Source organism: Rhinichthys klamathensis, unplaced genomic scaffold (assembly GCF_029890125.1).
Source record: "Rhinichthys klamathensis goyatoka isolate OS25496 unplaced genomic scaffold, OSU_Roscu_1.1 h1tg000021l_1, whole genome shotgun sequence".
NCBI classification, from domain to species: Eukaryota; Metazoa; Chordata; class Actinopteri; order Cypriniformes; family Leuciscidae; genus Rhinichthys; species Rhinichthys klamathensis.
In genome coordinates, this window is record NW_026606572.1 from 4,247,057 (window position 1) to 4,273,550 (window position 26,494).

General features: G+C 39.8%; 1 protein-coding gene across 1 annotated transcript in view; it reads right to left on the reverse strand.

Moving 5' to 3' along the window:
* znf804a (zinc finger protein 804A) overlaps positions 1–19,876 on the reverse strand; it is a 51,332-nt gene extending 31,456 nt beyond the window's left edge. Inside the window, exon 1 of the mRNA XM_056241954.1 lies at positions 19,169–19,876. Coding sequence (XP_056097929.1) covers positions 19,169–19,279 — 111 coding nt within the window. The 5' untranslated portion in view covers positions 19,280–19,876. The remainder of the gene's footprint in view (positions 1–19,168) is intronic.
* Positions 19,877–26,494: the final 6,618 nt, after the last annotated feature.

Sequence of the window (26,494 nt, forward strand, 5' to 3'; positions counted from 1 at the left end):
AAGGATCGCAACAGCAATATGATAAATAATTGTTCAGTAAATAAATGTGTTTATAACAACAACGACAACAATCTAAATTCTTCTGCAAGTACCTCTGTAATTTATTAGTCTACTGTGGGCCATTTATGGTTTCCAAGCAACTTAATAAAAGAGAGAATAACTTGATAATTAATAGAAACTGATGTGTGATCACAGGTGTTCATATCTGCTACATTACAATTAAAATTGATCCAATTTAAATAGGCTATTTCAAGGTGCACAAAGATTATTTTCTCATTAAACAGGTTAACAGACAATGAATTGAATAGTGCTTTTTTATTTTTAAAAAGATGCTTGTGATATGAATAATGTAATTGATTGCCTTCATCAATGACTATATGTATAGTCAGAACACATGGCTACTTTGAATGATTTTCAATAGAGAAAGATGTTTTTTGCTTTCAGATTGTGCAGTTAGAGGCAAACAGGCTAACTAGAAAATCCAACACAACATAAACAAAAATAATCACTAAGCACACCTTTACTTTTGTGAATTCTTTTTCAATGCATTTAAAAAATAATTGTTTACGAATCTCCCTGATTACTTGTGTAATATTCTTATAAGATTATCCTTAGCTTGTGCGGGTGGGTTAGCGTAATTTAGTTGTTCCTCTTAGCTTGTTTCCACACTGACTGATAATGACTTCTTCCCTCCATCCCTGAGCGTCTACATTCCTCTCTCTCAATCCCTCTGCACTCAAACTCTGCTCATCTGTAACCACATTCTCTCCCATCCACACCCCCCAATTAAGGGTCTCTGTAACAGACCCTCTAGAGTACGAGACGTGGAGGCATAAACAATGACTAGCCACACCCGAACACAGAGAAATGCACACACATATGCAAACGGCCCGTGAAGCAACCCACACACGGTCATGCAACAGATATTCCAATGCAGCAAAAAAAGGGAAAATACTCCATTATGAGCCTCGAACAGCATGAAGCACATTCACAAGAGTGAGGGAAGATTAAATGCTGGAGGACTGAGCACTAAAAATATACTAATGCCTCTGTAACTAACCTACTCTGCTCCGTTGCAAGTCAGCAGGGACCGCATTACAAGCGCCGTCATTCTAAAAAGGATAGCAATCAAAAGAACTCTGAATGCGAGGTTGCCATAGCAGAGAGAGGGAGTGTATTTCTGTCTTGTGATGTGGCACAGAGGATCAGAGTGAATACTTCAGCTCTAGCATATTTAATATGGTCATAGTCACTCTGCCCTGCCTCTACAGAGACACACTACAAAGATCCAGCAATGTATGGGTGTAACAGAATCTGAGCCGCAGATAAAGAGATAGCTGATTGAAAGGGAGAGGAGAGTGTGGCTGTTGTTGGCCCAGATAGCAGCAAAACAACAGAGATAATTGGATAAAAGCGAGTTTTGCTAGGGTTACCGTATCTAATCTGTCCAGGACTGCCAGTGTGTGCGGTGGCGTGGGATGTTCCCTAAAGCCCTTTCTGTGAGATAGAGGCACTCTAATTCACTGTACTGTGAACTCGCCACAGCTTGCTCGACAAGAATGTGCGACATTTGAAGAGAGAGTGAGAATCTGACAAGAAGAAGTAAAAAAAAAAAAAAAAAAGAGTTAAGGGGCCAGCACTCTATTAATTGGCAGTTTTACTCTGTACAGCAATGGCACTGTTCAGATTGCATCATAAAATGCGTTTAAATGTATTTTTTATTTTATTTTAAATAACTTCATTCTAAGAAACATTCAAGGAAAAATGCATTTAGCTAAAATTTTGAACCTGGCAGATTCTGGTTCATTTTTATTTATTTTTTTACATATACAGACGTACAAGTAATGCTGTATGGTTTTGGGGAAATCGAATTGCGATAGCTGTTGATAAAAACAGATGGAGCAAAAACACATCCAGGGATTTTGAACTGTACTTGGCTAGATGTGAACTTTTCAATTGGAACAGTACTTGGGCAGCGACTGATGACGTTTCACAAGTCCACAAGAACACAGACAAGAACTCATATTGAGAAAAGGCTATTGTTTTGGTAGTTGTGACGTTTGAAGTAGAATCATTGCCTACTTTATGTTTACCTGGCACTAGCAGTCCTTTCACAAACTTGTCCATGCTTAGTGCAGAAGCAAGCATCATTAATACATGTTTTATACAGCTCCCTGCAAAACTCAATTCTGATCTTTAAATCACTGCCTTCAGCGGTCTGTTATTGCACAAGATCAACCACTACAACTAACTTGGAAGTGGGTACTCCGAGTCATCTTGAGGTAATAAAATATGTCAAATTAATATTTTGGGTTCAATTCTTTAGTTCTGTGACTAATAGCCATTGGCCGCATAATATCGGTAAGTGGGATAATTTCGCAAATTTCCCAGTATTTCATGTTACTCAGTTGTTATGCATTTTGTACACAGAAAGACAAAAGCCAGTTTGATTTCATCACTGGAGTTGTAAAGTCAGCACTAAACTCAAAACTGCACGAAATGCACCAAGCATGTCACAAAATGCATTTCGTCCATCAAATGCTCAATCTTTGAATGAGATATGCAATTCGTCCACAATTCTTTTTTAACAATCCATTGTGTGAATCAGCATGTATGAAATGCTAGTTCTGTGGAGGGCATATGCATTTTGTTAAAAAAGAGGTTGTCTGAATCACAAAATACATAATCAAAAAACATATTTCATTCACAGAATGAACATTTCATGGACAACGCATTTTGTGACATGCTGAATAATGAAATGCAATGTACAAAAAAAATCCTTGGGAATTATTTCAGAATTTACAAAACTTTTGTAAACAAACTGTGTATGTATGCCCTCCACATAATTAAAATTGTGTTGATGTATGCAAACATTCCGTCTTCCTATGTACGTAATGCATAAAAAAAAATTGAATTTCATAATTCATTCATTCCGCAAAATTAGTCAGATCACATTGGGCGTATCATATACTGTTTGTAGATTCTTTTAGTCCAATTAATTTGTGAACATTGAGCTTTGCAAACTGCTCATATGCCTACAGCCTGCTTCATGCACACAGTGAGGCATACTGGGACACAGCTGAAATGAGATGATAAAGCACCACGACTGGGCCACACGCTAAGGGTGTCTCCTGCCTTCTGGAGCTGCTCCGTACCACCCAGTGCGGTTGAGCCTATAGAAATCTGTCATCCCTCTGTTGAGCCGACAGAGGGTCACATTTCAACATGTACAACATGTACAACATTCCTCATTTATAAAGTAATGCGAAATGAATAAGTAAATTAATGAATGTACCTTGATGTAGCAAGAAAGTCAATCTTGACCTCCATTGGATTTGTAAGACCTGACAGAAAGGCAACCACCAGTGTGGGTGAACAATGGAGCAAAGGTCAAACAAGGTGATTTTTAATGGAAAGCCAGTCTGCAAGGAGACAATATGCCAATCTGGTGCTAGTTGTGGCAAAATGAATTCCCATCACAAAAGAAATCAATACTCATTTTAGCCTTCTTCCTCTTTCACAGCCATTTGTCTTTTGAACAGAACCCTGTCACTTTTTCTTTCTGTCAGCAAATTATTCACACTTATTCTGTGGATCTTAAATTCCCAAGGTGCCTGAACAGGCATCTAGCTCCTACGAGTCCAGTTTAATCAGTAAATTGTGAGTTTTTCGCTCTGTACCACCAGACAGAAGAAAAGGTACTAGTATTGTGCCCAGGAGAATCTATCAACTGGAGGAGGATTGCTTTTCCCCTTCACGTATGAGGAAGTATATAATACACATTATTTAGATACAGGACAGTGGATGTGAAATGAAAGGAGTGAATTGATAGGTTGCAGACTCCACGCTGGATCTTGGGAAACCCATTTCTCTTCCATATCAGACCTTTCGCTGACACTAGCTGAACAACAGCTGCAGATATTGCACTCTGCAATTTTATTTCACTACATGTCTGATCGAGGGGTTGGCAGCAAACAAGACGCCCGCCAAGAAAGGGCATTTCTGTCTCCCTGTGGGTGTCTGCCTGAACATAACCTCAAAAAGAGTGATAGGAGACACCTGTATACAAATATTGAATCGGGCAACCGAATAGTTAAAGAATTAGTTCAGAGAAAAAAAAATTGTCATCATTTACTCACTCTCATATTGTTCCAAACCATATGGTTTTCTTTCTACAGTGGAACGCAAAAGAAAAAATTCTGTATAACATACTGGTTGCTCTTTTTCATGCAGTAACAATGAATGGGGATTCTGGGGACTATACAGTAGCAATGAATGAGGACTGTAAAAAAAAAAAAAGACAGTAAAGCACCATAAAAGTAGCATGAAGGATGTCCATATGTGTGCAATGCGAAGGCTGAAATTAAAGTCATTATTTTGAGACAATCTTCCACTTCAGTTGTTGTTCACTGCTATGACCGGATCATTGAGTCGGCAAATTGATCATTGAGTTAACAAACCATTCAGACCAGTTTTGTGAATTGGATCAGTCAATTCATTGAAAAGATCTGACTCAAAATACTTTTTTCATGAAATACATTTTTCAAGGTGAACTCAGGTATGTCAAGATTCTCTATGAATAGTGACTCCTTGACTTCAATCTCTTAGTTTACTTAAACCTGCCCCTTTCTTACAATCGACTACAAGCTTGCATTCAAATCTTCCAACACAATCTCATGGTAATCAGTATGTTTTTTACATTTTGGAGAACTGTTGAAAATTATGACCCATTTATGTTATATTGAGGGATGGACCCTCATGTTTTGTCATTATCATTTCATAAATTGTATGTTTTTGTACATATCACTTTGTAGGAATTCATACAAAATCACCACTTGTAAAATAGTTACCTTTTCCCGTGAGATTGGGTTTGAGCTGCCTCCATCCAATCAACAACCAATATATTGATCCAAGCCCTTCCCCACATTATTTTCATTATCAATGTACGTCACAATATGGAAGAAAAGAATCTGTCACTACTTCTGTTACATTGAATCTTTAAGGGACCACATGGCCAATATATTCTTCATACACTTTTTCAACGACATAAGGGTGAGCAAATAATGACAGAATAATCATAAATTGGTGAACTAGCCAGAAGACTCCATTGGTTTAATGGTTTTGCACTGTTCTCCACTTAGGATTCAAGACTCTACCTTCAGAGAATCAGGCGGTTGTTATTGAGTAGCCCTCTTAATCAGTCATCAGCCAAGTGTCTTTCCCTTTTAAATGAGAGCACAAATGCCACCAATTTCTGCAGAGAAAAATAACTGCGGTTGCAAATGTCACAAGACCCAAAATCAACAGTAATAAGCTCTTTGATCAATAATAGATCACGCTGTCAGGTACAAACACGTTCTGCATTAATTAGCAGCGGGCGTGGCGGAGGCTGACTCGGGTTCACGTGCTGCATCCCTGGCCTCGGAAACAGATCTGATAGGCCAAATGGAAATGAGGGCTTTGATTAGCCTATGACATCTGAGAGGAGAAAGACATCACGTTTGAGGCCTCTGCTCCAGCGGATATCTATCTGGGATCAGCAGCGTGAGAGAATTGCCTCTGAACTGCTGATGTGCGCAGATGTGATCATATCATGAAAAAACAGTAGAAAGATTGACAGAGAAGCCATTTGATGGCAAACAGATGATTTACCACAGGTATAGGACAGATAAGTCAATAATATGAAACGTGATCCTGTATTCAACACCTTAACCCTATAATGTAGCTACCTTCCTCTCCCTAAACTATACAACCCACGGATTGATGATTAGATGCATATTAATTGTAACCTGTTTTGTCAATGAACATGAATTTTGATGGTAATTTAGATTCTTCTAGATCAGGTTTTGTCTACACTGTGGGGACAAAATGTCCCCACAAGAATAGTAAAACCTGAAATCACTAATATTATGGGGCAGCCAACGGTCCCCATGAGGAAAATGGCTCAAAAAACGTACTAAATAATGTCTTAATGAAAATCTAAAAATGCAGGCAGGTTTCTATGAAGTACCGAACATGATAGAAAAAGAATGTGTGTGTGCAAGCGTGCATGTGAGTGTGTGTGTGTGTGTGTGTGTCTACCTAACCCCAGGTTGCGCCAGGAGGAGTGTCGCTGTTATAAAGTACATTGCTATGATAAAAGTATCTACTGAATGACAGTTTGCATTTAATTTCTAACTAAATATAAATCTTGAAATGACACATTACCTACGGTATATGTAGTCACAGATATAGACGTAGATGGAAAATTATACATATAAACAAGTGGTCTTAAAGGAATATTTCAGGTATAAAACAAGTTGAGCTCAGCTCAACAAGATTTGTGGCATAAGGTTGATGTGCAGAAAATATAATTAATTTAACTCATGCCTTGTGTTTTTTCTTTCTTTTAAAGGCACAAGGGAAGTGAATGGATTTAAATGCAGAAGCTTATAATTTAATGAAGCACTTACATTAATTCTTCTGTTAAATCATTAAAATGGTCGTTACAGGGTTTTAGATGTTATGTTGTCATGGCAACAAGTTGAAGATTTAAATATAACCACACAGAAACTATTTGTTAATGACTGAGAAATGTGTTAACAGGTATATTTGTTTACATTACTTGTGGCTATACTAATCAAAGAGTGAGCAACATGTAACAGTAAAAGAGTAAGTGCCTCACTGTAAACCAAATGTTTGTTTTATTAAAAAAAGAAGGTACAAGTTGAAATGAATTTTTGTGGTAATCAGCATTATGCTACAAGTGCAGTAAATTATATCTTGATTCAAACCCAGAATATTCCTTTAACAAAAAAATGTCCTTTAATGTAAAAGAAAAAAAAGAAAAAAAAAAGCAGACTAAATGTAAAAACAATTAATTAATTTAATCAAAAGCACATTAACACAACAATTCCTGGAGTATCAGATACAAAAAAAAAAAAAATGAATAAAGAAATTATAGTTGCCAGGATTATGGTGAAGCATTAAAGATTTAATTCAATTCAAACTAAAATTTCACTTCACATTTCAATTCAGGTGCACGCATTGTCATAATACCACAACCTGTTCAACAGTCCCCTTTATTACCCCAGCTCTATTTTTATGTGCGTGGGTTTTAAGTCAGTTCATAGCCTCAATGCCTCTGTTTATTACTACTGCTCTTCAAAGATGAATTGCATTAGCGACGAGCGCACTCAGCCCAATACAATAACCAAGCACTACCTGGACAGGCGCCAGAACAGTTCTAACATTAGCTCCACATAGCATATGTCAGAGTCGGTGCGTGATCGGCTCTCCGAGCCCCTGATTGGGGCAATCCAGAATGGCAAATCAAATCTGCTTTTACAGGGGACGGCTGTAAGTGCTAGAAAAAACACTGACCACACATTAATTATTAAACACAGAGATATCAGGCTTATAAATGTACACTGCAGATACATCTCTACGGCGGCAAGGGGATGCTATCTGAACCTCACAAATAGGGCCCTTAAGTGCCCCTGAACCTGAGATAAATTTGTGCAATCGAAGAGCTTGTACACACCACACAGCAAGATACTGAAAGATTGCACGTCTCCATTAAACTGCAGCAACTTGTGCTCAGGTTATTTTAAGGCAAACAATCGAGGCTGGATATGAGCAAGCAATATGAGGGCGAACATCGCCCCACTTTGTGGTGACAGCTGAAGTCATTGTGCCATTTAAAGCAAGACCACGGGAGCAGAGTGTTCAGGCGAACGCGCCAATATTTACAAAAGCATTGTGCAAGCACAATGGCCGACACAATGCCTCTGGACCGCAATGAAGAGGTGAAAATCCCTTCAAAGCTCCCAAGTCAATAATTGTTTGCCTAATAATATAGATAAAGCAACGTTTTGTTGCCTTTTGTTTGCAAAAACGACCCTTTCGTCTCGCTAGGGTCCGTTGTTGACTACCATAGTGCAGGGAATCATGCCTCTGGCAGCGATGTAGAATCCCAATACATGTTCCCTCTGTCACGCATTTCAAAAAGAAGCTTAATTAGTCTTCCAGCTTTTAAGATGTTCTGGCTAATGAATTTCATTAAAGAAGAAAGTGGCCTGATATGTGGGCACTACTCTGACAGATGAGAGGAGGGGAGTGGGTGGAGAGGGAGGCTAGCTGCGTGGGTAGTCCAACAAAGATACAGCCTCCAGCAAAGACTTTATAAAACACACAAAGATGCCCTGCAAAGCAACTCATTATGTAGACAATGACAGCCATCATACTGCTGGGAACGTACGTTCTCCTGCATCCCAACAGTCTTCTTTTAATGAAGCGGGTGTGGGATAACTGGAAGAAAGTCTTAGGGGTCGCAGAAATGCTTTTACCTTCTGCGAGTCTGAGCTCTCTGCTGATACTGCGAGAACATAAGCCAACTCCTGGCACCTGCCCAGGCCCTGAGCCGAACCCGACCCCTCCCCTGGGTCCTAGCCTACCCCCTCCCCTCCATGTAATTTTAGTCCACCACTCTACAAGCAAACAGAGCTTTTGAGCAGAGCCACTACACAGATAAACACTGCAGCAAGGAAACTAAAACAATGTATTAAATGTATCCCATAATATCTCAAGGTGGACTGCACTTTCAAACCCAGCACTGCGGTAAAACACTCAATTCATGAGCGGGATACTGAGCGTTGCAAAAATCAAGAATGCATTTTAAATCAGTTTTGAATATGTATTAAAGGGATAGTTCACCTAAAAATAAAAATTATGTCATCATTTTCTTACTCTCATGTTGTTCCAAACCTGCATGACTTTGTCTTCTGTGAAACAACAAAAGAAGATATTTTGAACAACTGTTATTGTACACACAATGAAAGTTAGTGGGATTTGACCATTTCAAGACCCAAAAAGGGCACAGTGAATTTTATCCATATGACTTATATTCCAAGCCTTCTGAATGCTCACAGCAGTATGCTCCTTTTGTTTCATGAACAGTTTGAAATGTAAGCCTCTCAAATCAAATCAAAACATTGATTATGTCTAATGTAATGTAGTCTGTGTATTCATGCATTGATCAATGTTTTCATTTAATTTGAGAGTGAATAAAGACCGAAATTCAATCTATTTATCATACACCTTAAGACAAAAATGGTAAATTTAGTGGCACAACAGCTTGTCACTGAGGTAGTGGGACACTTTTACCCCTAAAAGGCTAATAGCCCTAAAGGGATGATAGTTCACCCAAAAATGACAATTCTGTCATTAATTACTCACCCACATGTTGCTCCAAACCCGTAAGACTTTCATTCACCTTCTAAACACAAATGAAGATATTTTTGATGACATCTGAGAGCTTTCTGTCCCTCGGTTGACAGCTACGCAACTACAACTTGTGAATAAAATCCTAAATTCAATCTGTTCATCATATAAAGAGATTGTTTCTCTTCAGAAATTTTAGACTAAACCGCTCAATTGACACAGATTAATTTTACGATCTCTTTATTAACTTTTTGAAGCGTCAAAGTGGTAGTTGCGTAGGCTGTCAATGGAGGGACAGAAATCTCTCAGATTTCATCAAACAGATCTTCATTTGTGTTCTGAAAATGAACGAAAGTTTTATGGGTTTGGAACGATATGTATATAGGGTGGGAAATCAATGACATAATTAAACAAATTTGGGTGTCCAAAAAAACCTATCCCTTTAAGGGTTCACATTACTAATCTAAGGTACTAAAATACACAATTTAAAGACAGATATGGTACAATTTGTCCTTTGCAGTGACAAGCTGCTGTACCCCTAAAGGTATAATTTTTGCACATTTTGTTCTATCAGACCTAATCTTACGTTACCTTCATGTCCTTTTTTTGAGCTTGACATTTTTGGACCTCTTTGACTTTCATAATACGGTAAAAAAGCAGCTGAAACAATCTTCAATATATATATATATATATATATATATATATATTTAAAGTCATTTGATTTTGGAACAAAACAAGGTTGAGTAAATGATGAGCTATAACATCATTATTATTATAATCGATGTTGAAAACAGTTGTGCTTCTTAATGTTTTTGTGGAAATCGCGATGCATTTTTTTTTATCAGGATTCTCTGATGAATGAAAAGCAATCTGAAGGTGGTCTGCTATTGCAAACCCAGCACCGTGATGAAGCAGTCAATTCATGAGCTGGATATTGAGAGTTGCAGGACCTAAAAATGCATTTTAAATCAGTACTGAATATGTATTAAGGTGAAAGAGGCTAGGTATAGAAACAGGGTCAAATTCGCCATTCATCCAGAATAGAAGAGGAAATGGGAAGTTATAAAGGAGATAATGTTTTCACACAGGTGGAAACATTCTAATAAAGAGCATAAGTGTTTGAAATGACATTTATGCTCTCAACCGCAACACCACACAACCAGAAACCCAGCAAGCAGAAATCGAAACATAGATACACATACACACACACACACACACACACACATGCACAGGGACAGGCTCCATAAAACTGTCTCTTTGAGCTCTGCTGCTTTAATTTACACAGCCCGCACCAACTCTATCTCTCTTCACGCTGACCATGCACATTCCCCGGGATCCTTCCACTGCCATTACCGCTGCTGTTGTTTCAAGCAGAGATTAAATGAGAGGCCAGAGGAAGATAAATTCTGAGGATCTGCTAGGCTGCCAGACCAAAAAAATCAATGCCTTTTCTATGGGAGAATTCTAATGAAGGTACAGAGGAACTAGCCTTACAAATCACCGGCAGGTTTAGAGCATTTGAAGCTCTATGTGATCTTCAGAACCCTTTGTGTAAAGCTAAAGAAAGAACTAATTGAGGGTGTTATGCAAAATAAAGAAGCCTCTCGCTCTAATGTGTCAAAAGGGGCACTTTTAAGGCATCTGTTTGTCAGTCAGATGCGCTTCTTGCATTAGGTGAATAACGTATGTCAACTCAAGATGCTGAATTAATGGTCAGAGCTGAAACATGCAAGGGTTTGTTTTTGTCATCGGTCTCTTCTGGCACAGTGATCATCACACTCACAAATACAGCTCTTCTATCTTATTTTTTGGCTCTTAGATACATCTATCTTTAGATTTAAAGCCCCGCTTGTATGTGTGATATTGATTATTGGACCGGTGCTGGCAGCATTGTCTACAAAAAAAATGCTTGAAAAGAAAGTTTAGATTGAGATTGGTGATGTCATTAGAAAGGAGAGATTACATGGGTCATTCAAAGGTTGCTTTGGGAATAGAATGCCATCAAGAGGGAGAGGGGGATTATGGGATAGCGTGCACACACACACACCATCCTTTGGTCAGCCTCAGAGGCTGAGAGAGATCCTGCAGAATTTAAGTGTCCCAAATCAGAGACCTTTCAACTGTGTCTGATGCAACGTGTGCCTCTGCGGTGTGAAATATGCACATATTAAAACTTTATCTTTCAAACTGTCTCTCAACCTGTGTGATATGATAAAAAAGGGCCTGTACATACCAGCTGAACTTTTCAACCAGATTTCAAATGCTATGGAGTTTATGGCTGAAACCTTGTAGCAGCACAGCACATTTGTTTGTAAAACTTTCATTTCACCAAGCACACAGCAAGACAAGCAGTCTCACACCAGAGCTCAGGGGCAGAAGGCGTGAAATTGCTGTGATCGTGGGCACGTGCAATATATGAAGTGAAAAAAACACAGGCTATAAACGCATGACAAGCACTGACGACGTTTGAATCCCAGGGTCACAAGTCAACCGGTTTTCTGAACCGAACCTCAACGAGGATCGCTTTGTTATCTGCTTAGGTGTTTATTAAAGCTTTGAAACAGGGGTTTAAATGTCAATAATCGCCATGGCTACCACATGAAAGGCTGGTGGTTTTCTCTTCTATGAAGTCCAGATCATAGCCCTCACTGACTGAGAAGACGTAATTATGGGGAAGAGATCAGAAATGATCTAACCAGCGGACTTCAAATTTTATTGAATATTATAACTTAATAAGGCACGTATTCGTCCAAAAGCTTGGGGTCAGTTAGATCTTTTTATTTGTTTCATTAATACTTTTATTCCGTATAGGATGCATTAAACTCAAAACAACATTTTTACCTACCTTTTTTTAAATATTATTTTTTTTACTTTTGAACTTTCTGAAATCACAGTTTCCATAAAATATTCACAAATGTTTTCAACATTGATGAAATAAATGTTTCTTGAGCAGCAAATCAGCATATTAGAATGAAGGATCATGTGACACTGAATACTGAAAAATTATGATGTCATTTCAAAAGTGATTTCAATACCTCTTTGAACACTAACACTATCTGCATTCTATTCAAAACAACACTGGCCAAATCGGACAGGCCAAGGCTGAAATGTTTGGTAACGTGAGTTTTTCTTTTTTTCTTTTCTCTACCGTTTCATGATCTTTAAACACACGCAGACCTCCATCAATTAGCTCACGTTCTGATCATTAGAAACTGATCACGTGCAGAGCTCAGTCTAGCAAACCCTGGTGAGAGGTTTTAAATGCGTTTGGAACACAAACACATTGACGTGCACATACATGTACACTTGAAAACAAGGCCGAGAAACACACACACACACACACACACGCGTTTTGAAATTGTAGCCAGAAAAATAAAATCAGCATTTTGTAGTGAATGTTCATGGTGATAAGGTTATGATGGATCTATTTCCTACAGTTATTTTGTACACTTAAACATAAATCAGTCTGCTATCAAGCTCAAGTGCTAGTGTCTGACCCTGACTCCGCCTCCTGGATCTAAATGATTGCAGATTAAGAAGTGGCTGGCAGGAGACAGCACAGGCTCTGCCGCCCCAGTCTGACTCCATTTTGCCCAGAGACGAAGGTGACGACACTTGAATAATTAACAACCACAAATAGAGACTTTAAGCCTCTCTCTCTCTCTCTCTCTCTCTCTCTCTCTGGAGTAGAAGAAAATAGAACATTGTGAGACAGGAAAGCCACTCTTAGAAACACCGGCGTACTTTCAAGGCACGAAGATCAGTGTTATACTTTTAGTTTATTCAAATTTCATTATGTATTCAGTTTTCAGTCTCAGTATTTTTTTTATTAGGATGCTAATTTTGTTATACTCCTAATATAGCACCCTTTTGCAATGATGCATACTACACTTTAACAGAAACCGCACTATAAAAAAATTCAACCCAAGTTTAAGGTAAAAGTTTTACTCACTCAAATATACAACAAAAGCACACCATACTTGCTGACAATGAAATGTGCTATAAATGTGCCACTGCTACATTTTACAGTAAATTAACTACCATCGCTCTGGCATCTCCGGGACATTTATGATTCAGCAGCATGGACCGGACTAACTCAGATTTTGTGTCCATCTCAGATGCCCCATACTCGATACCAACTAGTCACTGGATTTGCCACATTTTGTGCAGTTTATGGCACTAAATCATTGAGTTTTCTCAATCATCTGCAGCATTATCTGCTGTAGAGTCTAATGTCTGGTATGTGCTTATTTATTATTGTGTTGTCTTCCATTTATGCATAATGTTTACACACACTGTGACACTGCCATTCAAAGTGGGTAATACACCATTTCGATAGTTCACTTTAGACGTTCTCCTGATGTGAGAGTAAAAAAAAAAATTCAAATAAATGCTGCTCTTTTGAAAAAAATAAAATCATTTTTGAATAAAATAAAATAAAATGTATCATGGTTTCCAGAAAATATTGAAACAGCATTCATGTTACAGTCTAACATCCATTGATTTGTGTGCACAGTATCTCAGACTTTACACAGATCAGAAATCTCACTGAATTAAATATAATGTCAAATTAGGTAAGTATGAAAATAAGTGTAAAATTAAGTGTTAAATAGGATTTTAGTATATTACTTGTATTTAGTATTGTCCGTGTAAATATCTAATTTGTTATAAATACAATAAAATCAAGCTATAAATTCCATGAATTATAGATGCTGTCCATAAATGAATAGCATACGTTTTGTCTTCTCTCCAAATGTAAAAAAATGTATGTGTGGCAGAACCACACGAATAGTAATGAATAGTAATGAGATCAGGTTGGATTTAGAAAGAAAGTGAAAAAAGAGAATGTTACAAGGCAGAGTGAGAAAGAGAGAGAATGAAAGAGCAGGATGAGAGCAGAGCAGAAGTTAATTGACTTGAGTCAAAGACAAAGGGCCTAGTATTCAGAACTCTAATAATATCATTGCTTGCTGAAGTATGTGAATACGAGACAGATAAAAGGAGAGATAGAGAGAGGTAGGAGATTCAGTGAACACATACACACTTAACTCAGAGCTCATCAGAAATACTGTGGTCACCTGGAGGACTCCTCACGGTCCCTCTCTGCACCTCTTTCTCTGTATCCCCATCTGTGCTCAATCTCAAACACGGCCCAATGGCAGTCGTTTCTCCGCGATCAGCTCCGGTAAAGTTTAAGGTGGGCAGCGGTGAAGCTCAATAAGATCAGGGTCTGCCGCTGTGTTACTCAGTAAGCTTGCTCGGTGTGCAGCACTTTTTTTTTTTTTTAAAGGAGGAAAAGGAGCGCTTCACTTCTATCAAGCATCAAATCAAGTGAGACGAGGCAGCTGGGATGCTCTGCATTATAATATCACTCAAAGGAATGGGGAACATTAAAAGGCTCTCAGCACTCATATTGCGGTGAGTGGCTATGAGCAATGATGGGGACTCGTTCAATTACTGGCACAACCACAGGGCTCCTTTCCAGAGCTGCACCTGTACCTTCCCATACCTACTGCGTTTATTTATTATTATTTCACTCTGCATCTGTATTATTTAGCATGAACACAAAAGCATAAAGAGTGATAAAAGGATAGTTTGCACAAAAAAAAGTTATTTGATGAATAGAGATGTATTTGAACTGAATGTATTTGAAACAGAAATCATTCTTACACCTTTATAACATCATAAATGTATTTACTGTCAATGTTGATACTGTATCCCAAATGCATACAAAAAAGAAAAGAAAAAGTTAAGTTTTTTTTTTCTTCTACTTTCTGAAGCTTGCGGTAACTATGAAATGTCTTTGAATGGAAAACAGCTGCATAAATATTTCTCAATTTTTTTCTTTTGCATTCCACAGGGAAAAATAAATAACAGCATGCAGGTTTGGATGAACATACGAGTAAATAATGGCAAAGTTTTAATTTCTGGGTGAACAATTCCTTTAAGACTCGTATGCTTTCAGGGTCAGAGTGGATGTGTAACAGACAATGATATGGCAGAAAACATCCCTCAGGAGGCAGAAACTCTGTAAGGAAGCCTCACTATATGGTGCCCTTCAGTTGTACAAGGCCAGAGCTCAGGGCTGGCAGGGTATTTTTACTCCACTGCTTACGAGTGCAAAACCCTTCCGACACGTAGAAAACTGCCTGGCAAAGTTCAAGCGATTATATTGAGACGAGCGCTTCGGAGAAGGAGATCGGTCTCACAGAGTTAGCCGCTTATTCTGCATTGAAACAGCGGGCAAATTATAGACCTTGTGGCCAGCAACTTAAATATTTATGAGGGTAAGATGACAACAATGACGGCGTTGAATCGCCACAAACGTTTCATCTCCGAACATCAGGTGAGCCGAACACAGAAAGGAGAAAGGGTAAAGCTGCCACGCTACTGTGTAATTGTGCTATTATACCTCAGCAGCAAGCCTACAGTCAAACCCCGCTGTGCCTTTGTGCCTTCTAAGTACACAGTTTATTCAATGGGGTATTTTCTGTGAATCAGTGTGAAAATGGGTTCACCGCCAGTAAAAAACATGGGATTAGCACTTTTATAAGGGCCCCTGGAATCTGCACCGTGCCTCTTTTGTGCAGAGAGGAGGAGAACAACACAACCAGGGCAAGAGATTTGATTTGTCACAGTGAATACCTCCAAAACACACACAAAGAAACAAACACTGTGTCTGCGGGGTTCAGAGAGAATGATTTCATTGTTATAAAGTTAACAGCACTGTGAAATGAAATTGATGCAGCACTAGAAGGCAAAACGCCACGTTCAGGGTATTTAAATGAACCTGGCGTTTATGAGTAACAGAAGGCCATGAATGGAGTGAATTTTAATCAGCCGAGTGCGAGCGTGCCACACATTTGTCTCGGGCGTGCGTAAAGTTAACTGCATCTGTCTGCATTCGGCAGTGATGACAAGCCTTGGGTTCTCCCCGTCTGTAAATAATGCATGCTGCATGGTGCGATATCTAAACGCTCGTTTCTCCCTCACACCTGGATGGGGCCGAGCGGTAAAACGTGGCGAAAGGTTGCAGAGGCTAATCGCCCGCGCTACTACATTAATTACCCCGCAGCAGAGCTCGTGCGCGGGGCCTGGTCATGGCTAGAGCTGGGTTTCTGCTGTAATTCTCAATTAGGAAGGAACTCAGAGTGCGTCCGCACACACATACACATTGTCCTCCCACAATGCAAATTGTCGGGCCAGCTTTCCCAGCAGGGAAAGACAAAGGGTAAGAGGAACATAATAACATTTTGCCCTTTTTCATTTCCTCTCCTCCCTCGGTTTTAGTCTCTTTCTCTGGCGCTCTCTGCGATTAAGCTAGTCTGCTGCTGCCTCAGCTCTTGGACACATGCAGTGGTGATTAGGGCTTCACATACTTTTGTGCTTTGGATGGTGGCATGAAGATAACAAGCCACAGGATCATGGTACACTACAAAAAGCATAATACATGTGACAAAAAGGAATATGAGAGAGACAAAGGAATTTAAATTCCATGCATATCACGTTAGCAACATCCAATCTACACAATCGCCCAGATCCCCAGCGCAATCAGCACAAGAGCTGATTATAACACCTGTTCATTCTGCCATGCATCTGCCAATAGAGGCACTGTGACAATACATACCGTATAGATATTCAGCATAAGGATCCTTTCCCAGAGCACAGTGGTGTCTAAAAGCAGCATCACTGAGTGGAAATGGATGCTCACATCATAGCTCAGCGGGGAGATGGGCTGACTTAGCAGCGACTGTGAGGAAATCAATACGAGCGTTGAAATAACCCCGTTGATATGCATATTCATGGAAGCTAAAGCAAGGGGCAAAATTCCACTCAGGCGCTTGTGTCTGACTTTATAAGAGTCCACTGACATGGCACAGCTCCAAACAGGTACTCATTCAGTTTAATACATCAGGAAGATGTTTTTACTGCCTTGTCGCATCTGGACTAAACAAAACAAAAAGCAAAGCAAAACAAAGCAAAATAAAATATAGTAATTTAAGAAATTATAGACATATAATAGAAAGTACTTTGCTTCTCTTCCAAAAATAAACATAATTTATAATTTTAAGTTTCAAAAATGTTGGGTTTCATGCCATTTTCTAATCTCTTTTCCACTAAAGTAGAACATTGTAAGAGTCAAAGTCATTCAATAGAGATACGCACAACTTGTTTTGTTTTGTTTTTTCTCTCAAAATTATTGTTTGAACCCAGCCCTGCGATGCGCTGAGAAATCCGGGAGAGCAATACAACTAATTACAGAGATGGATTTCATAACGCAAAAGTCCACAGTACCATAAGAGTGACTATGGGAACACTTACACTCGCAGTTATATCGTTCTTATCCTTCCTCCTCTCCTTTCCTCTGCGTCTGAGCCATGCTGAACAAATGTTCTACAGCACAAAGCTTTTCTTCTGGACTAAAATATCACTGCACCAGGAAAGAGAGCCAGATGGCACTGCACCAGCGCTGGGATAAGCACAGCTTTCTTAGTCTGCCTTTCATACCCATACATCTGAGAGTGTGTGTGCACAAGTATATGAGATTTACAGCTGCTCTATGCAGCAGAGGGAGTAATGAACGGAATTTACTGTGTTACAGAGCGGTGTCAGTGATGTACACAATGCTCCGCCGTAATTTTGAATTCACTGAGACCAGGTTCTCTCCGCAACAGAATGGGAGATGTGTCAAATCTGATAATTGCATTGAGATCAAGCCGACAACGGCCACCGAAACATTCTCGTCCGTGCTTGAGAAACAATCTGTTGCTGCATTCACAGTTACGCCACCCAAACGTTCCCTCAGCATTAGCCTTTCAGCTGGAGGCGGGAGGCAGATGAGCAGGATTGGCGCTTGATCCAGAGCCAAGAGCTTCAATATTTCATCTCCAATCATTTTTGATTCTTTTGAAAGGAGGAGGCTGCTGTCAAGAAATCTCTGTTCCCCCCAACTGACAGAGATGACACGGGAAGGCTTGAGATGGAAGCAGTGAAAGAGAGTATGAAATTTCATTTCCACATTTAAAAGCTTTGAAATATACTTCCTTTCAGGAGCCAAGCGCATTAATTAAATAACACTCTACGGCTGCATCATGCATCGTATTACTTTGTGTTTATAATCCCGCTTGTTGTTTTTCAGCAAACTGAAAAACAATATTCAGACTGCTCTTAGAGTAATTATGAAAAATAATATTTTACTAACACTGATTTTATTTTAAAATTCCCCTTTGTGCTGTCCTAGATACGGCGGGTTTATAGCAGAGAGTTTGTGCGGAAATAGAGGCAGTTTTGTGGGAGCACAAACAGGAGGATTATTTCGAGGGCAAGGCCAGAAAAGTACGGTTAGACTAAATCCCAGGCCATGACTGTGAGTAGAGATTAATTTGATCCCTATCCATCTGTCAGGAATTTAGTTATGGGCACAGGCTAGAGCAGCATTTCCTTTCTCCATCTGCAACTTTCCTCGTAAAACAGGAAGTACTGAAAATAAAGTCATTTCGCAACACTTTTCCAGAAGGTTCATTCCTTGAGCAACTTCATTTTACGGTCCTGTTACAGTTTAATTACTTTTGGAATGCTTATAATCTATCATTATAATTTCAATTTGATCCCTCTGAAAAAATGGTAACATCTCAAGTCAAAAACCTTATTTAACATCACTGAATCAACCTAAATTAATTAATTCATACCAACAAAGCAAATGTTTATGGGTTAAATCAGGTAGAAATAGCTTGTTAAGGTAACACTTGCAGGCTTCCCCTTTTTATAGTGTACTTGTACAGATTTTTACTATAATAATAACAGTATTATTACAATACTAATTAATTAGAGTCAAATGTATAATATGTAAAGTGTTACCACAGTACAGAAAAGTTTCTAGAGGCAAGATTACTGGCTTCAAAAGAGATGCAAACAATTCCTAAGCACATGATCAAACACACATTCGTACGGGAGACGTAGTAGTTACCAAGTTTTTGTTGCCATTCTTGCTGAGGGGACCTCGGAAAACTCCCTTGATGTTTCGAAAGTGTCCATTGCTGAGGTGTGTGGAGCTGATGACAATGTAGTAACACGCCATGGGGGACCCGAAGCTGCCATGCACAGAGTCCAGCCAAAGAGAGAGAGAAATAAGTCCACCCAACAAGCCTTTTCTTTTGTTTCTCTGTTTCAGATGATAGGCACAAGCTCACTTTCCCTCAGTCAGGAACGGAGCGAGCAGATTCCCTCATCCTCTCGGATCCTCAAACATCAGTCATTTCAGCTCGGTCTGTTACAGTCACTTTGGGGGATTTACCTGGTGTGCCTCTGCTTCTTATAGTAGCCTCCAGCAAATGCGTTATCCCGCTCTCTCCTCTTCTGTACAGCGGCAACGAGAGTAAAGGAGAGCTGCTAACTCGTTCTTTCCTCTTCCTCAGTCTCGGCTCTCTGCACTGGGCTGAAGTGTGTCTGGGTTGAGTCTCCTGCTCGATGCGCAAGTGATACGCGCTAGTGAGAGAGCTCCGCTGGGTCTGGCAAAGGAAAGCATGGTGTTATAGCGCACCGTGCGTTGCCGGTCCAATGAGCGGGGCCAATGGCGAACAAGCCTCTGGTCTGATGGTGAGGACTGGGATGAGAATTGCATCTGTCACATGCTGCTTTTCCAGATCCACTGAGTCAGCCTCTACTCTCCAGCCAACCAGGATTCAGCATCTTTTTCCTCTCACACACCCCCTCTCTCTCCCTCATTAGTCCTCTCTCTCTCTCTCTCTCTCTCTCTCTCTCTCTCTCTCTCTCTCTCTCTCTCTCTCGCGAGTGTGTTCTTTCTCAGGAAGGAGCTGAGGCAGCAGTCAGGAGCAGGTAAAGGAAGGCTGAGGCGCTGAGAGAGACGCTTCGGTATGTGTTACATCCACTATCATCCATCTTTTACCAGGTTAATGTGTGTGAGAGCTGCTATAAAAAGATTTATATGTTCTAAGAATACAGATACCTGGAAATCAAAAGGTCCAGGTGGTGAAGTTTACACAAGTTGGGTATTTCCCAATGAGGAACTGTGGAAATCCATAATGCCATTGCTATAATCATAATTTGCATGCTGATATGATGTAACTGAAGACTCATGACTTCTTTATGAAGAAAATTACATTATAGATGCTAACTGAAAAAAGATCAAACAGCAATTTTTAACTCATTTTATTTTAATGAAGAGTGGAAAAAACAAGCTTCAAAACAGTGTGCCGTTTGAGTATTGGGAATCCGGTGTCAGAGTTCTCTGGATGTATTGCATGCCTATTTAAGAACTACACTGACTGCAGCACTAAACAGAAAAAGAAAGAAAAAGAACCATACAAGCTCCTACAGAGCATGTGGCGGCGAGAAAACATGCCAGAGAGAGAGAGAGAGAGAGAGAGAGAGAGAGAGAGAGAGAGAGAGAGAGAGAGAGAGAGAGAGAGAGAGAGAGAGAGAGGAGAGAGAGAGAGAGAGAGAGAGAGAGAGAGAGAGAGAGAGAGTTTCCTTCCCACCCCCCAATTTTAGAAGAGCAATAAAGCGTTGTAACTAAGCAACGCAGTTTCTGAATCAATTCTAAATTGCATACAGTAGGAGAGGCAGATGTAAGGGGCAAGACGAGTGGGTGCACACATGTACAAATGTGTCTTTCAATATGGTAAGAGACATTGTAACTGGTAACTTTACAATAATAATAATTTAAAAAAACGATGGGAAATATGTCATTTGTGGATTATATTAATGAAAACTCCAGCGACAGGAAGACGTCTTGGCATGTTTGAGACTGCAGCATAATTGAATGGAGTGGAAGACAGATATCTTGGAAAGCACTGTGACCAACTGCCAATTAAAATGAACCATCAGGGGCTGATTTCAAATGAGAGAACAAATGCTGTTATTCATTTCATAAGTGTTTGAACCTGCTCTTGAAAATAATTCTTAAATACAGAGGGAGTCTAGATGTCCTAGAGCAGCCTAGATAACTTTGAAACAGTAATTTAGAAATTGTGCTAGAAATGCAACCACACACAAAAAAAAAAAAAACAATAATAATAATAATACATCTTTTGTGCAGAACTACTTCCTTCTGCCATGGATTCAAACCTCAAGTTAACAGTTTAACAGTTGAGTCCAAGCCTCCGTTACTAACTCTAAAACGTCACTTTAGAACTAACGAAGGAACATTGAGTCGCTTCATTGAAGCTTGTTGTATTATGTAGAGTAGAGTATTATGATATTATGAGAGAAGGGTCGAATAAACGACTGTATTACCTGCATCTGATATAGGGCTCATTCTTCAGATCGATGTCCATAATATTATATCCAAAAAATCAGTTTGAATGTCCTCTGAGGAAAGCGATATGTCCGTCTCTGTCTTTCCCATAACAGTGCTAAAACAACTTCCTTGTTCTGACTCACTTGCAAAGACAGAATTTACCGACTGGTCGAGATGATGCTGTTCTCTGCGGGTACATGAGCGCTGAACGGCCGCTGACGGCCTGGAGCTCGCATCTGTGAAAGAATTGTAAAAAAAAAAAAAATAGACACTATGATTATATATTAGTCACATATTTGAGGTCTACATAACTACATTCTCACCAAAAAACTCTTAAAACTACATTTCGAAACTTAAAAATATGGTGGATTTGCTTCGACCGCCATGACAGTCGCCACAAGCGGAGTGATACAAACGGTGAAACGGTTAGAGTGCTGTAACTGGGTGAATATAGCACTGCTGGAAAAGGCTCTCAGCCAGTCAGATTCGAGAACCAGAAAGAACTGTTGTATAAATACAGTATATATACACTCACCTAAAGGATTATTAGGAACACCATACTAATACTGTGTTTGGCCCCCTTTCGCCTTCAGAACTGCCTTAATTCTACATGGCATTGATTCAACTAGGTGCTGAAAGCATTCTTTAGAAATGTTGGCCTATAATGATAGGATAGCATCTTGCAGTTGATGGAGATTTGTGGGATGCACATCCAGGGCACGAAGCTCCCGTTCCACCACATCCCAAAGATGCTCTATTGGGTTGAGATCTGGTGACTGTGGGGGCCATTTTAGTACAGTGAACTCATTGTCATCTTCAAGAAACCAATTTGAAATGATTCGAGCTTTGTGACATGGTGCATTATCCTGCTGGAAGTAGCCATCAGAGCAGTGGCGGCTGCTGGTCTTTTAAAGAAGGGAAGCTCATTTTTTTTAAACTCAACTGTCAGGTGTGGGGATGGTAAAAGGAGCGAGGACTCGGGTGCAGAGTTGATGGGCTTTATTTTAATTAAAAAATAAAACAAAATACAAACAAAAACTACAAACCAGCATAGGACTGTAAACACAAGGAGAATAAATAGGTAGCAAAGGCTGTGTTTACACTTGGCATTAACATGCGATCACCGTGATCCGATCAAGCAGATCGGATCATTAGCCAATCAGGACATGGGGCGTTTACATTTGTTCACATTAAGCAGCCTCTGTATCTGGATAACCGATCGGATTTCTGTTTCCCGCATAATATTTAAATCAGGTCTGTGGCACGACACCAGATTAATAGTAAAGATGATACAAATTAAACAACATCCCAATTGCTTTCACTCACTCACTTTACTTTCACATGCAATCTCCATTAATTAGATCAAATTATATTTTTTGAAAGAAGGAATACTTCCAGAATTGATCTTACAAAAATAACTGGGTTGATCATGTTAAACAAGTCACATCATCGATCATCTGGGTTTAAGGTTGCGTGCAATTACTATATTGACAGAAATGGGAGATTGATAAACATGCTAAAACAATAAAAACATTCAAAATTTAAAACATTAAAAAAGTCCGATTATTCCTCTGGCAAGTGCAGCTCTTCATTAAGATCTCATGACTGACTGTGAGTGTACAGGCGATCGCCTCGTTCATATAATGTTGCACAATTAAAATGAAAAATGACACATAAATAAACTGTTTAAAAGATTGACGTTTATTGTTCAAATAAGTTTAATTTCGTGTTGCGTCTGGCCATTACTTTCTGACAGTCACGCGGGGAGACTGGGCGGGGATTTAAATTACGTTCACCTGTGAATGCAGACACGATGGCTGGATTGCGTTTACATTACACTGAGATCCGATCACAATGCGTCCTCGACTACCTCCAAACCAGGACAAGCTGATCGGATACAGTGGCGGCTCCAGACAAGTTTGATTGGGGGGGCAATGGGGGGTCCTGGTCGTTTCAAGGGGGGTCTCATGAAAACCAACAAAAAATACAGTGGACACGGCTAACTTCATATTACTGCTACTTAACAACAAAAACAACACAGCCTATCAACTACTTTGTTTTTAATTAATTAATCAATTGCATTTTGCAAACAATATGCTTGAATTTTAATTGCCATAGCCACACCCATGACAGAAAACATATTTACAAAATACTAGTATCTATTATTGTTATGCTCTCACTACCTTTTGATTGCCCTACTTCTGTCCAGTCTCCTCCTGTCTTCTTCTCTGCCATTTGCCATCACAGGAATAAATTACATTTTTTAAATATATTAAAATATAATTATTTTAAATTCCGTTATAATATTTTATAATATTACAGTTTTTTATCAAATAAATGCATCCTTGGTGATCCATGAGAGACTTTCAAAAACATAAAAAGATATTACATACCCCAAACTTTTGAACGGTAATGTACCTACTACCTAACAGTGTTTAATCTGTGTCATAAAACAGATCATCTCTCATTCCTTTTTTCAAGCGTCTCTCTGTCTAATTGATGTCTCAGCCATTTCGTAAATTGTGTCTTGTGCCTGCTGAAGTTGTAGCTGTAATTACAGAATTGACTTGAATCAGGATTGAAATAGGCTACTTATTGATAGCCTACTCAAGTTTAAAGGGGTTGGTATAATGCCCTTTTCATACGATGTAAAATAAGTCTTTGGTGTCCCCAGAGTGTGTATATGAAGTTTTAGCTCAAAATAGGCTACGTAGCCGGTACCCCACAGATAATTTTATATAGCATGTTAAAATTGACACTTTTTGAGGAGACTGGATATAATGAGTGACCACCAGATCCATGCACACTGTGAAAAAAATTACGACAGGCAAAACAAAAAGCCGCTGTTTGAATCACGAGCAACTAAAACCCCTGGATGCTAGCTCCCCCTGCGATCCAAAAGAACGGCGCGGGTATGATTTTAGTTGAGGCTGTCTTGGTTTCTCGGCTGGGCCATGGCTTAAATCCCCCGTTAAATCCACTCAGCTGCCAGGATTCCCACCATCCGTGCCCGCTGTAGCGTAGCAGCTCTTGCGGGCTCGCGGGAGCACCTTGAACGCAATGACGCAGGCCGCAGCGACGTTCATGGGGCGTTGCAGTGATTCTATGTTTATATTTTTTTATATGTCGAATAAATTATTAATTACTATTGTTCTGCGTAGTTTGAAGAGAAACATTTTTAAATCTTTATATATATTTTTAATCAGGAAGGGAGTGGGGGGTCAAATGGGGGGTCAAAGCGTTTTTTGGGAGGGTCTTGAGACCCCCCAAGACCCCCCCTGGCGCCACCACTGATCGGATAACATTCCGATCAGATGTGCGTTTACACTTGTCTTTTCAATGTGTATGTGGACAACATCCAGATACAGGTCGCATGTTAATGCCAAGTGTAAACGCAGCCAAACAAGGCAGGTAACGAGGGAGGACAGGTGGGGCAAATTAACCAATAATCAGGAAACAAGATGGGAGTCGACACAATCGACAGGAGAGCACATGGCACAAGGAAACACATGACAGCCATGTGCTCACACCAAACATGACAAAAACACAAGCACATGGCCAGTAAAACCAATCAAAAGCAATGTGCTCACACAAAATGAGACATGAAGAACAATGAGAACACTCATTACATAAGCCACATGTTCACACAGAACATGACAACATGAAAGCACACAGTGTAAAAAACAAGCTGTGTGCTCCACAGCACAAGACAAAACATGACATGAAAGCATGTGACCAATGTAAACACGAACCGCGTGCTACACAAAACACAACACATGTGAACAGAGCGAACACGACAAGACAGAACGTTATTCACGAGAACGAGCATAATCTCATCCCGTGCGCTCACAACAGAAAACAAACACGCGGAGCATGAATGTCCGAATCCCGACACAAAACCGAAACCAAACTAGACAGATGTGCCGTGATTCAAACACCACGGCCGCACATATAACAAGGCACCTGACATCGACGGAGGAAATGTGGGAATTAGGTTAAACTGTGAAATGTATGATGAAAATTGGCTAGCAATTTCACCAAGCAAATACCAAGAAATAGGTTATAGCAGTTTGTCTTTCGAGTAACGTACTAAGTTGCAAAATCCACGATGCGACTGAGCTCGAATAGCTTCCGCGTCAGCGAATTTTTATTGCACACAATCGCTGTCAATCAAAAGAAGATGCAGTCCTCCAATCATGCAGACGCCCGGACTCCAGGCAAGCCCACTTCTCTATTCACCCCAGAGACGCCGAGCGTCCGTGGGCGGGAGATAATCGCAGCATTTATCCAATGACCGTCTAGTTTCGAAGCACTGAAAAAAAAAATTCAAAGCAGCCCCATTGAAGTCAATGGACGCTCGGCTTCAACGGGGAAATGCACTGTGACGCTATACGGGAATGTATGAGAAGGACATCGAGTCAGCCGACCTGCTATATGTAGCTGATTCTGAACGAATTCGTCTTCGAGATGAATGTGTTCTAACCCATTTTTAGTCAATAAAATATTAACACAATAGTACACATTTGACCATTAATTTTTTGATATTATAGGGGAAGCTGAGCTTCCCTTGCAGTCTTAAAGAAATCGCCACTGCATCAGAGGATGGGTACATGGTGGCCATAAAGGGATGGACATGGTCAGAAACAATGCTCAGGTAGGCCGTGGCATTTAAACGATGCCCAATTGGCACTAAGGGGCCTAAAGTGTGCCAAGAAAACATCCCCCACACCATTACACCACCACCACCAGCCTGCACAGTGGTAACAAGGCATGATGGTTCCATGTTCTCATTCTGTTTACGCAAATTCTGACTCTACCATCTGAATGTCTCAACAGAAATCGACCAGGCAACATCAGACCAGGCAACATTTTTCCAGTCTTCAACTGTCCAATTTTGGTGAGCTCTTGCAAATTGTAGCCTCTTTTTCCTATTTGTAGTGGAGATGAGTGGTACCCGGTGGGGTCTTCTGCTGTTGTAGCCCATCCGCCTCAAGGTTGTGCGTGTTGTGGCTTCACAAATGCTTTGCTGCATAC